The sequence below is a fragment of the Salvelinus alpinus genome, chromosome 23 (genome assembly GCF_045679555.1).
Source record: "Salvelinus alpinus chromosome 23, SLU_Salpinus.1, whole genome shotgun sequence".
Taxonomy (NCBI): domain Eukaryota; kingdom Metazoa; phylum Chordata; class Actinopteri; order Salmoniformes; family Salmonidae; genus Salvelinus; species Salvelinus alpinus.
Window position 1 is genome coordinate 38,351,902 of NC_092108.1, and position 13,086 is coordinate 38,364,987.

The 13,086-nt window shown below is 42.9% G+C and overlaps 1 protein-coding gene across 3 annotated transcripts in view; it reads left to right on the forward strand.

The window, feature by feature from the left end:
- The window catches only part of LOC139550919 (chloride channel protein 2-like), a 62,840-nt gene that overhangs the window by 36,573 nt on the left and 13,181 nt on the right, over positions 1-13,086 (forward strand). For 2 of the 3 annotated variants that reach the window (XM_071362186.1, XM_071362187.1), the window contains exons 3-7: positions 11,041-11,172; positions 11,314-11,442; positions 11,877-12,010; positions 12,322-12,401; positions 12,936-12,966. In XM_071362186.1, coding sequence (XP_071218287.1) covers positions 11,041-11,172; positions 11,314-11,442; positions 11,877-12,010; positions 12,322-12,401; positions 12,936-12,966 — 506 coding nt within the window. Of the gene's footprint in view, positions 1-11,040; positions 11,173-11,313; positions 11,443-11,876; positions 12,011-12,321; positions 12,403-12,935; positions 12,967-13,086 lie in introns of all 3 variants that reach the window. The other variant, XM_071362188.1, reaches the window with a different exon arrangement.

The window sequence follows — 13,086 nt, forward strand, 5'->3', positions numbered from 1 at the left end:
TTTTTGGGGGGATGTGGAAGGGCACGCGCATGTGTGGTTGGCACGTGGGCTGGACTTCGGTGTCTGTGTGAAGCTTCACCTGGGAATCTTTCACCGCTCCAATTCCATTGAACATTCTGTATGGTTGTCCACAAGTTCATCTGCCGCTGTGCGCTGGACTGGTGAGGAAGACGGAGTTGATTATCTTGATCAGGCTTAGCTCCTTAGTTGTGTGGTAGCTTAACCGGGAGTAGCCATCGCCTTGAATGACATAGAATGTGCTGGGAGTGTTCTTGTCTCTTGCCTCTACATTTCATGTGAGTGCACCAGCAATGGGCAGAGAGTTTGTGGAGCCGTATCAAAAGATCTTGATTTTGGCTGGGCTGAGCTGCGGCCGTGGCTTAAGTGTATTGAAAACTACCTCTGGTCATGTTCACTGCAGCCCCATCAGAACTACTACTCTGACACCATTTAGCTGAATGTGTGTCTGAGGTTGTCTAACACTTGTCACTACTCACTGCTTGATGAATCTCGCCTCGCATTTTCACAGTGTGTTGCACTTACGTGGTTAACTTTCTGGCGTGATCTGTGATGTTTAGCATTGTCTCTGGTGTCTGTGTGCTGCTCCTGTTTTGGTTTTGATCGACACTGCTTTGCAAAGTGATTTTGTTTCCCACAAGCTTTGCACTCTTTTCCTCTTGCCGGACAGTCTCCAGTATGTGTGTATTTGCCTCTATTGGTTGTTTGATCTAACTCTTTCTGTGCACTTGTTGTGTGCTTCTGATGCACTGTATTGACTACAGCAGCTGAGCTCTGCTCTATGCCTGTTGCATGGATTTCAGATAGTTCCAGCGATCTCCTGTGATCGAGAGGGGCGGTTACAGTCATGTCAAGCTCTCTCAGTGCTCTTCTGTGCATGTGACGTAGTAAGGTTGGACCCAGGTGCAGAGAAGAGACCAGACGAGGAATCAGTGGTTAAGGATAAACATACCACTTTACTGAGAAACGGTAGTCGCAGGATCATAGTGCACTTGAAAAACAACAAACACTAAGTCTCAACCTCACTCAGGAAACAAACGCACCCAGTGAACAATTCAAGCTTCTGCAAAGGACCACAGAAAACACACCTCTTTTTTAACAGGGACACAATCATGAAATAATAAGACACAACTGAGTCCAGTAAAAGTCTCTTGGGTGGTCTCTGCCGCCCTCTGGTGCCAGGAGGAACCACGACAGCGCAGCCTGGACGAGTTACAGCTCTGAATCATCTCCATGTCAATGCCTGCAAACTCAAAGTTATTTGCTAACATGCAAAGTCTGGTGTGGTAAGTATCTAGGCTCTTGCCTACTTCTTGATCATGACTCACCGTTCCATTACAATACACATAAGAGCCATTGGACGAAGACGTCTTATGTAAGGGGGAGGGTTTGTTAAGAGCCCCGACGCTCAGTCTGAACATTAACAAGCATTCCTTGCAGTACGGTTTTGGAAGAACCTGATCTTTCATACCAACGAGAAATTATTTTCTTAAAAACAAAAGGGTAAATTGATACACACCTTTATAGGGTTAGTGTTCCTACACGACAATATCGCCATGTTACAGCGCGTGTTTACAAAAATCAGAATCGACTACCTGTGTTAATTAGCAATCTGTGTCTCCTAACACCTGTGTGTAAACGGAAGATGGCTGCCTCAAACGCGCTGCTACTGAAAAATACTGTTGGCTGCAACTGTGTTAAAACCAGTTTTTATTTGATTTATTTTTATTTCACCTTTATTTAACCAGGTAGGCCAGTTGAGAACAAGTTCTCATTTACAACTGCGACCTGGCCAGTTAACATGAAGTCTATTTTGCACTTTTGAAATTATTTTGAAGTGATTGGTCCCATCATGTTGCTCAGTTGGTAGAGTATGGTGCTTGCAACACCAAGGTTGGGGGTTCAATTCCCACTGGGGACCAATACGAAAACGTACAAAAATGTATGCACTCACTGTTGTAAATTGCTCTGGATAAGAGTGTCTACTAAAATGTGAAAGTAGGAAGATTTATGTTTCCAGAATCATACCGCAATTGAGAATTGATTCACTTTTATATGGAGTATTTGGCTGTTTTGGCTTCGAGAGCCAAACAGTTCATGTAAGGTCCTTGGACTATAAGGATTAACGTTAGGTTCCTTTAGTCCATTATTGGACTTCTTGCCCTGCTACTGAGTGGCTTTATATTGGTATATTGGTACTGAACGTTCTTTTTCAGTTTTGTGTCTGCATACTTATCTGCCTCTACCGCGAACGTGTCGCAAATGTCATGTGCTCGTTCTCCTTTTAAGTGCAACAACAGTGCTTTCAGCCTAGCATCGCCGGTAAATTTTATGGCTATGGTGTAAAGTTAGAATATCTGCACCCATTTATTCCAACATGGCCCGACGGAACTAGGGTCACTTTCAGTTTTAAACGGTGCGATTGCTAGCACCATTTCAATGTCCTTTTAGCTAGCTACCAGCTTGTTAGCTTGCAAGCGTTAGCGTGCTAGCCTAGCTTGCTAATCACGAGTGAAAATCCTTTACTTGCCTGAAAGGAAAATTCAGTCAAATGTTTGTGCTGTAATCCATCTCGTTTTTAATCCTCGTCATCATTGTAATATTCCATATGCATGAATAATAAAGTAATGTCCAGACATAGTTCAGTTGATGGTCGTTTATCTGGAAGCGTTGCATGGTTGACACACATACAGTGGGGAGAACAAGTATTTGATACACTGCCGATTTTGCAGGTTTTCCTACTTACAAAGCATGTAGAGGTCTGTCATTTTTATCATAGGTACACTTCAACTGCGAGAGACGGAATCTAAAACAAAAATCCAGAAAATCACATTGTATGATTTTTAAGTAATTCATTTGCATTTTATTGCATGACATAAGTATTTGATCACCTACCAACCAGTAAGAATTCCGGCTCTCACAGACCTGTTAGTTTTTCTTTAAGAAGCCCTCCTGTTCTCCACTCATTACCTGTATTAACTGCACCTGTTTGAACTCGTTACCTGTATAAAAGACACCTGTCCACACACTCAATCAAACAGACTCCAACCTCTCCACAATGGCCAAGACCAGAGAGCTGTGTAAGGACATCAGGGATAAATTGTAGACCTGTACAAGGCTGGGATGGGCTACAGGACAATAGGCAAGCAGCTTGGTGAGAAGGCAACAACTGTTGGCACAATTATTAGAAAATGGAAGAAGTTCAAGATGACGGTCAATCACCCTCGGTCTGGGGCTCCATGCAAGATCTCACCTCGTGGGGCATCAATGATCATGAGGAATGTGAGGGATCAGCCCAGAACTACACGGCAGGACCTGGTCAATGACCTGAAGAGAGCTGGGACCACAGTCTCAAAGAAAACCATTAGTAACACACTACGCCGTCATGGATTAAAATCCTGCAGCGCACGCAAGGTCCCCCTGCTCAAGCCAGCGCATGTCCAGGCCCGTCTGAAGTTTGCCAATGACCATATGGATGATCCAGAGGAGGAATGGGAGAAGGTCATGTGGTCTGATGAGACAAAAATAGAGCTTTTTGCTCTAAACTCCACTCGCCGTGTTTGGAGGAATAGAAGGATGAGTACAACCCCAAGAACACCATCCCAACCGTGAAGCATGGAGGTGGAAACATCATTCTTTGGGGCTGCTTTTCTGCAAAGGGGACAGGACGACTGCGCCGTATTGAGGGGAGGATGGATGGGGCCATGTATCGCGAGATCTTGACCAACAACCTCCTTCCCTCAGTAAGAGCATTGAAGATGGGTCGTGGCTGGGTCTTCCAGCATGACAACGACCCGAAACACACAGCCAGGGCAACTAAGGAGTGGCTCCGTAAGAAGCATCTCAAGGTCCTGGAGTGGCCTAGCCAGTCTCCAGACCTGAACCCAATAGAAAATCTTTGGAGGGAGCCAAAAGTCCGTATTGCCCAGCGACAGCCCCGAAACCTGAAGGATCTGGAGAAGGTCTGTATGGAGGAGTGGGCCAAAATCCCTGCTGCAGTGTGTGCAAACCTGGTCAAGAACTACAGGAAACGTATGATCTCTGTAATTGCAAACTAAGGTTTCTGTACCAAATATTCAGTTCTGCTTTTCTGATGTATCAAATACTTATGTCATGCAATAAAATGCAAATTAATTACTTAAAAATCATACACTGTGATTTTCTGGATTTTTGTTTTAGATTCCGTCTCTCACAGTTGAAGTGTACCTATGATAAAAATTACAGACCTGTACATGCTTTGTAAGTAGGAAAACCTGCAAAATCAGCAGTGTATCAAATACTTGTTCTCCCCACTGTATGTACAGTGGTTGACTGACAACCATAAACTGTAGTACTATGGCTCTACCATGAGGTGTCGTATTACGCTAGTGTCGTCGTAAACAATGTAATCAATGTTACTGCACTGTCGGACCTAGAACATTACATGTATGTGTGTCTGTGTGTGCGTGTTCCAACTCAATGTGTTTGTGTGCATACGTGTGTGTGCATGCTCGCCTGAGTGTGTCTGCACGCCCGTTAGCATGGGCAGGTGAGGTGCCAGTCCGCAGGTGCCCTGGCTGGCGGTTGTCAACTGGGCCTATCATGTTGCCATGAACACAGTTGTGCCCCTGCTTCCCCACTGTTCCCTTGGGGACCTCAATGTCCCCCTGTGACCTGCCCCATCACTCTCTGTCTGTCAGCTGTTCTCTCTCTCTCTCTCTCTCTCTCGCTCTCTCGCTCTCTCGCTCAATTCAATTCAATTCAAAGGGCTTTATTGGCATGGGAAACATATGTTTTCCTTGCCAAAGCAAGTGAAATAAATAATAAACAAAAGTGAAATAAACAAGAATAAATCTCTCTCCGCCTACTGTCAACTGTGGTTCTGTCTCTCTCTTGATTGATCATTCCTCTCCCTCTTATCTCTTTCCTTTCCCCCCTCTTCCTCCATCTTTCTCTCTCACTTGTCCATCTCTCCCTCCCTACATCAATATTTCTCTCGCCATCTCTCACAAAGATAAAACATGTTTGAATTTCAAATCAGTAGTATACGTTTATTTAAGGATAAAGTCATATTTATATCCTTGTGGCAGTGAAGAGACATTGGCTAAATACAGAAGATATACAGCAACTGTGTCAGTAGAGCACGTTGAGTGTCTTGAGGGACACAGTCTACGAACGCTCTAGATACTGAACCAGTAGAATTCCAGACTTTGCCAGTTCATAGAAAAAGGAGAATAAATTTAGTCTAATGGAGCCTCTTTTCACTGACCTAACTTTATCTATATATATGTTGCATATCTGCCCATAGCCTTTCAAAGGTTCTGTCCCAAATGGGACCCTATTCCCGAGTGCACTACTTTTGGGGCCCATAGGGCTTTGGTCAAAAGTAGTGCACTATATAGGGAACAGGGTGCCATTTGGGACATGGCCTTTGAGAGGCTATGGGCAGATATGTCTGTGGAGTAAGACAAAGACAGACATATACAGTTGAAGTCGGACGTTTACATACACCTTAGCCAAATACATTTAAACTCAGTTTTTCACAATTCCTGACATTTAATCCTAGTAAAAATTCCCTGTCTTAGCTCAGTTAGGATCACCACTTTATTTTAAAATAATAGTAGAGAGAGTGATTTATTTCATCACATTCCCAGTGGGTCAGAAGTTTACATACACTCAATTAATATTATTTGCCTTTAAATTGTTTCACTTGGGTCAAACATTTCGGGCAGCCTTCCACAATAAGTTGGGTGAATTTTGGCCCATTCCTCCTGACCGAGCTGGTGTAGCTGAGTCAGGTTTGTAGGCCTCTTTGCTCGCGCACGCTTTTTCAGTTCTGCCCACAAATTGTCTATAGGCTTTGGAAGTATGCTTGGGGTCATTGACTTCCTGGCTGATGTCTTGAGATGTTGCTTCAATATACCCACATAATTTTTCTCCCTCATGATGCCATCTATTTTGTGAAGTGCACCAGTCCCTCCTGCAGCAAAGCACCCCCACAACATAATGCTGCCACCCCCATGCTTCACGGTTGGGATGGTGTTTTTCGGCTTGCAAGCCTCCCCTCTTTTCCTCCAAACATAACGATGGTCATTATGGTCAAACAGTTCTATTTTTGTTTCATCAGACCAGAGGACATTTCTCCAAAAAGTACGATCTTTGTCCCCATGTGCAGTTGCAAACCGTAGTCCGGCTTTTTTAAATGGCGGTTTTGGAGCAGTGGCTTCTTCCTTGCTGAGCGGCCTTTCAGGTTATGTCGATATAGAACTCATTTTACTGTGGATATAGATACTTTTGAACGTGTTTCCTCCAGCATCTTCACAAGGTCATTTGCTGTTGTTCTGGGATTGATTTGTACTTTTCGCACCAAAGTACGTTCATCTCTAGGAGACAAAACGTGTCTCCTTCCTGAGCGGTATGACAGCTGCGTGGTCCCATGGTGTTTATACTTGCGTAATATTGTTTGTACAGTTGAACGTGGTACCTTCAGGCATTTTGGAAATTACTCCCAAGGATGAACCAGACAATTTTTTTTCTGAGGTCTTGGCTGATTTCTTTTGATTTTCCCATGATGTCAAGCAAAGAGGCACAGAGGTTGAAGGTAGGACTTGAAATACATCCACATAATACATATTACTTTACCTTAAAAAAACATATACTATAGTGCAGTTTGTGTAATGCAGTTTGTATAGTGCAGTTTGATTAGTGCAGTTTAAGGCGATTTTACAGTTAACAACTGAAGCTATTTCACATGCTGATATTGACTTTGGTATTACTGAGTTATCATTGGCTAGAACTCGAATTGCTAGGGGGCTGGCCCACGTGGAGGAAGATGTAGGGGAAATGGCGCAGCACAGCTTTCAAACCAGGGATTTCATGGCTAATCGAGGTAAGACGGTAATTCTACTAATACATTATTCATGTATGAATTACACATTGATACATCCAGCCCAAAGAGGGATGTTTAAAAAATACTTAATAATCGCCAAAGTTCCGGAGCATGCCTTTAAAGGAAAAATACACCCAAAACCACTAATTCCTATATTTTACAGTGTTAAATAACACTATGTGAGAACAACATGTTTTGTTTTTCAAGTCCAGTTTTTATTATCACATACACAGGTACAGTGAAATGCCTTTCTTGCTCTTTCCCAACAATGCAGTAATAATCAATATCAGTAGTACTATATTTTTTGTTATTAAAACAAGTAAAGTAGATCAAAAACATACAAGAAATGTTAATTAGAAGAACAGGCGAAAGTAAGTAAGCTACATACAGGGTCAGTTCCAGGGTCAGTGCCAATACCATATTGACAATACCATATTTACTATGTGCAGGGATACTGGAGTGGTAGGGTTAGATGCAGTTTGTACAGTCAGGTCCATAAATATTTGGACATTGACCAAGTTATTATTATTTTAGCTGTCTACCACAGCATATTAGAGTTGAAATTAAACAATGAATATGAGCTGAAAGTGCAGACTTTCAGCTTTAGTTTTGAGGGTATTTACATCCAAATTCGGTGAACGGTATAGAAATTACAGCACTTTTTCTATGTGATGCCTCCTTTATAAGGGACCAAAAGTAATTGGACAATTGGCTGCTCAGCTGTTCCATGGCCGGGTGTGTGTTATTCCCTCATCAGTTCATTTACAAGTAAGCAGATAAAAGGTCTAGAGTTGATTTCAAGTGCAGCATTTGCATTTGGAATCTGTTGCTGTTATCCCTCAATATGAAGTCCGAAGAGCTGTCACTGCCAGTGAAGCAAGCCATCATTAGGCTGACAAATTTCAAACAAACCCATCAGAGAGACAGCTAAAACATTATGTGTGGCCAAGTCAACTATTTGGTACATTCTTAAAAAGAAAGAACCCACTGGTGAGCTCAGGAACACCAAAAGGCCCAGAAGACCACGGAAAACAACTGTGGTGGATGACAGAAGAATTATTTCCCTGGTGAAGAAAAACCCCTTCACAACAGTTGGCCAGATCAAGGACACCCTCCAGGAGGTAGGCGTATCTGTGTCAAAGTCACCAATCAAGAGAAGACTTCACCAGAGTAAATACAGAGGGTTTACCACAAGATATAAACCATTAGTAAGACTCAAAAACAGGAAGACCAGATTAGGGTTTGCCAAAAGAACATCTAAAAAAGCATGTACAGTGAATTCTGAAGTGTTTAGGGCTATATTATCTGCTCAGATTCAGCCAAATGCATCAAAACTCATTGGACGGCGCTTCACAGTGCAGATGGTCATTGACCCGACGCGTACTGAGAAAACAACCCAATACTTTTTTAAGGCAAAGAAGTTGAATGTTCTGCAATGGCCAAGTAAATCACCTGACCTGAATCCAATTGAGCATGCATTTCACTTGCTGAAGGCAAAACTGAAGGCAAAACACCCCAAGAACAAGCAGGAACTAAAGACAGCTGCAGTAAAGGCCTGGCAGAGCATCACCAGGGAAGAAACCCATTATCTGGTGATGTCTATGGGTTCAAGACTTCAGGCAGTCATTGAGTGCAAAGGATTTGCAACCAAGTATTAAAACTCACAATTTAATTTATGATTACGTTGGTACGTCCAATTACTTTTGAGCCATTAAAACTGGGGGGCTATGTTAAAAATGGTTGTAATTCCTACACGGTTCACACAATAATTTTGATAAAAGCCTTCAATTAAAGATGGTCTACACTTAAAGCACATCTTGATTGTTCTGTTTCAAATCCATTGTGGTGGCGTACAGAGGCAAACTGATGCAAATTGTGTCACTGTTCAAGTACTTATGGACCTGACTGTATAGGGGTAATGTGACTAGACATCAGAATATATGATAAACAGAGAAGTGTGTGTGTGTGTGTGTGTGTGTGTGTGTGTGTGTGTGTGTGTGTGTGTGTGTGTGTGTGTGTGTGTGTGTGTGTGTGTGTGTGTGTGTGTGTGTGTGTGTGTGTGTGTGTGTGTGTGTGTGTGTGTGTGTGTGTGTTTAGAGTCAGCACGGATGTGTGTGGGTGTTATGTTAATGTGAACAAATTGTGTGTTAATCTGAGTGTGTGTGTGTTGGTGTTTCAGTGTGAGTGAAAATGTAGAGTGTGCGTAGAGTCAGAGCAAAAATACAAATAAAACAGAAGGGTCAATGCACATAGTCTGTGTAGCCATTTTGTTAGCTCTGTAGCAGTGTCATGGCTTGGGGATAGAAGCTGTTCAGGAGCCTGTTGGTGTCAGACTTGTTGGTACGGTACCGTTTGCCATGCGGAAGCAGAGAGAACATTCTATGGCTTGGGTGGCTGGAGTCTTAATAAGTCGACTGCAAAACCCACAATGCAATAGCTAGCAAAGCTAGCACACAATAATACCAAAGTCAATATCAGCATGTGAAGTATCTATAGTAGTTAGCTGTAAAAATCTCCTTAACAAACTGCACTATCAATTTAGGAGTTTACAATCTCACCATATTCAACCTGCAAATCTGGTTTTATAGACTAGACGTAATGTTTATTTATTTATTTTTATTTCACCTTTATTTAACCAGGTAGGCCAGTTGAGAACAAGTTCTCATTGACAACTGCGACCTGGCCAAGATAAAGCAAAGCAGTGAGACAAAACAACAACATAGTAAATGTAAATCCGAGAAACTCAAATTGGTATGATATGTTACGTTTGGTATGGTTACACAAGACAGATGGTTATTTAAGGCAACAACAAAAAAGTAGGGTGGTTGGTCGTATTATAACGCGAATGTCTAGCAACCCAAAAGTTGCGAGTTTGAATCTTATCACTGACAACTTTAGCATTTTAGCTAACTACCAACTTTTCAACTACTTAGCATGTTAGCTAACAAATTAATACATACCATACAAAACGTAACATGGAGTATCTCAGATTTACGTACAGACTAATATGAACACGAATGCTTTGAGCCCAGATTGAGCATTGAGATAATAATTAATAGAAAGATGACTTTTAGTTTGTGAAAATGTCTATCGCACGTCAGATTTCAGTACTGGCCGATGTCATAACGCGGGATTTTATCTTCTCGCTCGAATGAGCCATTGATTATATTTTTGCGATAATCCCGACCTTGAGAAATTTGTCATTTAACAGAGGTTCACCACATTTCTCATATTTTTCTGATTCAGTCCGTGGTGTTTAGCTTAGTGCTGTTACGAACTTCAGACGTCGATCTGCAGGTGCTGGAAAGGGTTAGGCTTAGGGGAAAGGTTACATGCTAAGTAGTTGCAAAGTAGCGAAAAAGTAGTAAGTAGTTGAAAAGGTGCTAAAATGCTAAATTTGTCACTGACGAAATTTGAATGGTCAACCTTTGGGTTGCTAGACGTTCACGTTATACGCCAACTAGCCACCCACTCAAGTTTTTGACTTAAGTAACCATCTGTCTTATGTAACCATACCAAATGTAACATATCGTACTAATTTGAGTGTTTCGGATTTACGTTTACTATGTTAAATCCAGTCTATGATACCAGGCTGCAATGCTATGTCATACCGGCTGTATTTCTGCCTGTGTGAACGGGAAGAGTTCAGATACACATGAAAACATTAAATGACCCCAGGAATCGATAGAACATTGCTCAGAGATGCCAAAATACGATATAACATTCAAAATGGGTGAATCTTTCCTTTAATTTGACCCTCCTCACAGCAGGAAAATAATCCAGCAGCCACAGGAAATGTGAATAATTATGTGGATTTTGATTCATCTACATTTTTGTAGGGGTTAATCCCTTTTTCGTGAGGGCAAATCAAGTCTCTCTCTTTCCACCCATCACCAAGTCCATTCATTCCCTTCCTCATTCATTCAGCTCAACATGTTGGAATGCATCTGTCCATCCTTCCCACTGGCTTTTTACACAGTGTTCCTTCTGTCCACATTTCTCTTTTCTTATATTTTTTGTGCTCTCTCTCTCTGCCTGTTACTGTGACTATTTCTCGCTTATCTTATGCTTTATTTTCCTATGGTTTTCCCTCTCTCCTTTCTCTCCCACCCATCTCTCCCTTTCCTCCCTCTCTCCTCTCTCCCTCTCTCCAGTGTGTACGTCTCGATGTCAGAAGTTCCTGATCTCTCGTGTGGGCGAGGACTGGATCTTTCTCATCCTACTGGGTCTGGTCATGGCCCTGGTCAGCTGGGTGATGGACTATGCTATCGCCTTCTGTCAGCAAGGTGAGTGAGAGGGAGAGCGAGAGAGAGAGAGAGAGAGGGGAGGGGTAGGTATTGCGGGAGAGAGAGAGAGATATTCCGAGCCCCCCAAGTGTAAAAAAAGTTTATTTAATTGGTTTTATGTATCTCTGTGTGTCTGTGCAGCTCAGAAGTGGATGTACGGGGGACTGGACAGTAACATGCTCCTGCAGTACCTGGCATGGGTCACCTACCCAGTGGTGCTCATCACTTTCTCAGCAGGGTTCACACAGATACTGTCCCCGCAGGCTGTGGGTAAGAGACACACCCATGCTCAAGTGTGACACACACACATACACACACACGCAAGTACATGAATGGGCTCGCAGACACACACACATATACTCTCATTGAATTTCACCTCACACCTAAATTCATTGCTAATCATGCACACTCATATATGTAAATGCCTCATTTACATACAGAATGAAACACTGTACATGATTGTTTAAAGGTCACAGATGTATGGAGTGGACTCAGTTCACAAAAGTAGTTGGCAAAGGTTATACAACTTCAGGACATCCTTGACTATATCCTTGAAACCGCTAGTACTGACAGCCTTGAATACATACATAATCTTGAAGTTGATGCATGAATATACCTTTTTCTCCCCTTCCTTCTCTCTCCCTCCTCCGGCCCTCTCCTCTCCCACCTCTGCTCTTCCTCCTTTCTCTCCTCTTCTTTCTCAGGTTCGGGTATCCCAGAGATGAAGACCATTCTGAGAGGCGTAGTGCTGAAGGAATATCTCACCTTTAAAACCTTTGTGGCCAAAGTTATCGGGCTGACCTGTGCTCTGGGCAGTGGCATGCCCCTGGGAAAGGAGGTGGGAAACCCCTAGTGGACTGTTACGGAATGAAAGGGATATGTTTGAAATTCCTGGGTTCGTGTTTATCAAGCATCTCAGAGTAGAAGTGCTGATCTAGGATCAGTTTTGCCTTTAGATCATAATGAATAAGGTTATGGACAGGGGGCGACCTGATCCTATTTCAGAAGTCCTACTCTGAGAGGCTTTATGAATACGGGCCCTGATCTGAAATTGGTTTAGTTCTGCCTTTTTTTCTCCCTTTCCCCCTTCCTCATCCTGTAACCCCTCATCTCTCTCTCTCTCTCTCTCTCCTCCGATCACTCTCTCAGGGCCCGTTCGTTCATGTGGCCAGTCTCTGTGCAGCCCTCCTGAGCAAGTTCTTGGCTGCCTTGTTTGGTGGAATCTACAAGGTGAGAGAACCCCCCCCCCCACATACACACACACACATACACACACACCCTAACCTTTAACCCTTTAACCCTTAGTATCTGTGTGGTACCTGTCTGACCAGCGTGCCACCCCTCCAGGACCCACTCTCACCTCCACTCACCTGAGTCCAACCCTGGGCTCCAGTCTGGCTCCTGTCTATGGTTCTCAGTCTGCCAAGAGATTACTTTCCCTGCCATACACCACCCAAGACTTGGAGGAGGAAAAGGAGGAGGTGGAGAACGAGGAGAGGGGGGGGGAAGGGAGATGAAGGAAGAAAGTGTAAAGTCAGCAGGAGTTAAATAAGACTGTCTACTTTATAGAGCTTCCATATTGATCAGTGTCAGCGCTCAATCCATTTGAACCCAGTCACTATAAGAGATTACATTTACTTTCTGTCCAAAAAAAAACACAGCAATGATGCATTAAAGAGAATATCCCAGAAGATTTTGGTCTCTGCTTTTCTTCATTTTAACTCTTAGGTACTCACTCAGATTTCTGTCTTTTCCCACTTACTGCTTAAGGAAGAGCCCTTTGAGGGAAACAAGGTACGAGTGCACGTGTGTCTGAGTATGTGCACGTCTCAGAGTTTCCACGTTTCATGTACACATGTTGGAGCGTCATGTGAGCATCATTCCATTTCTAATCAAGGGTTCCTATTATATTCT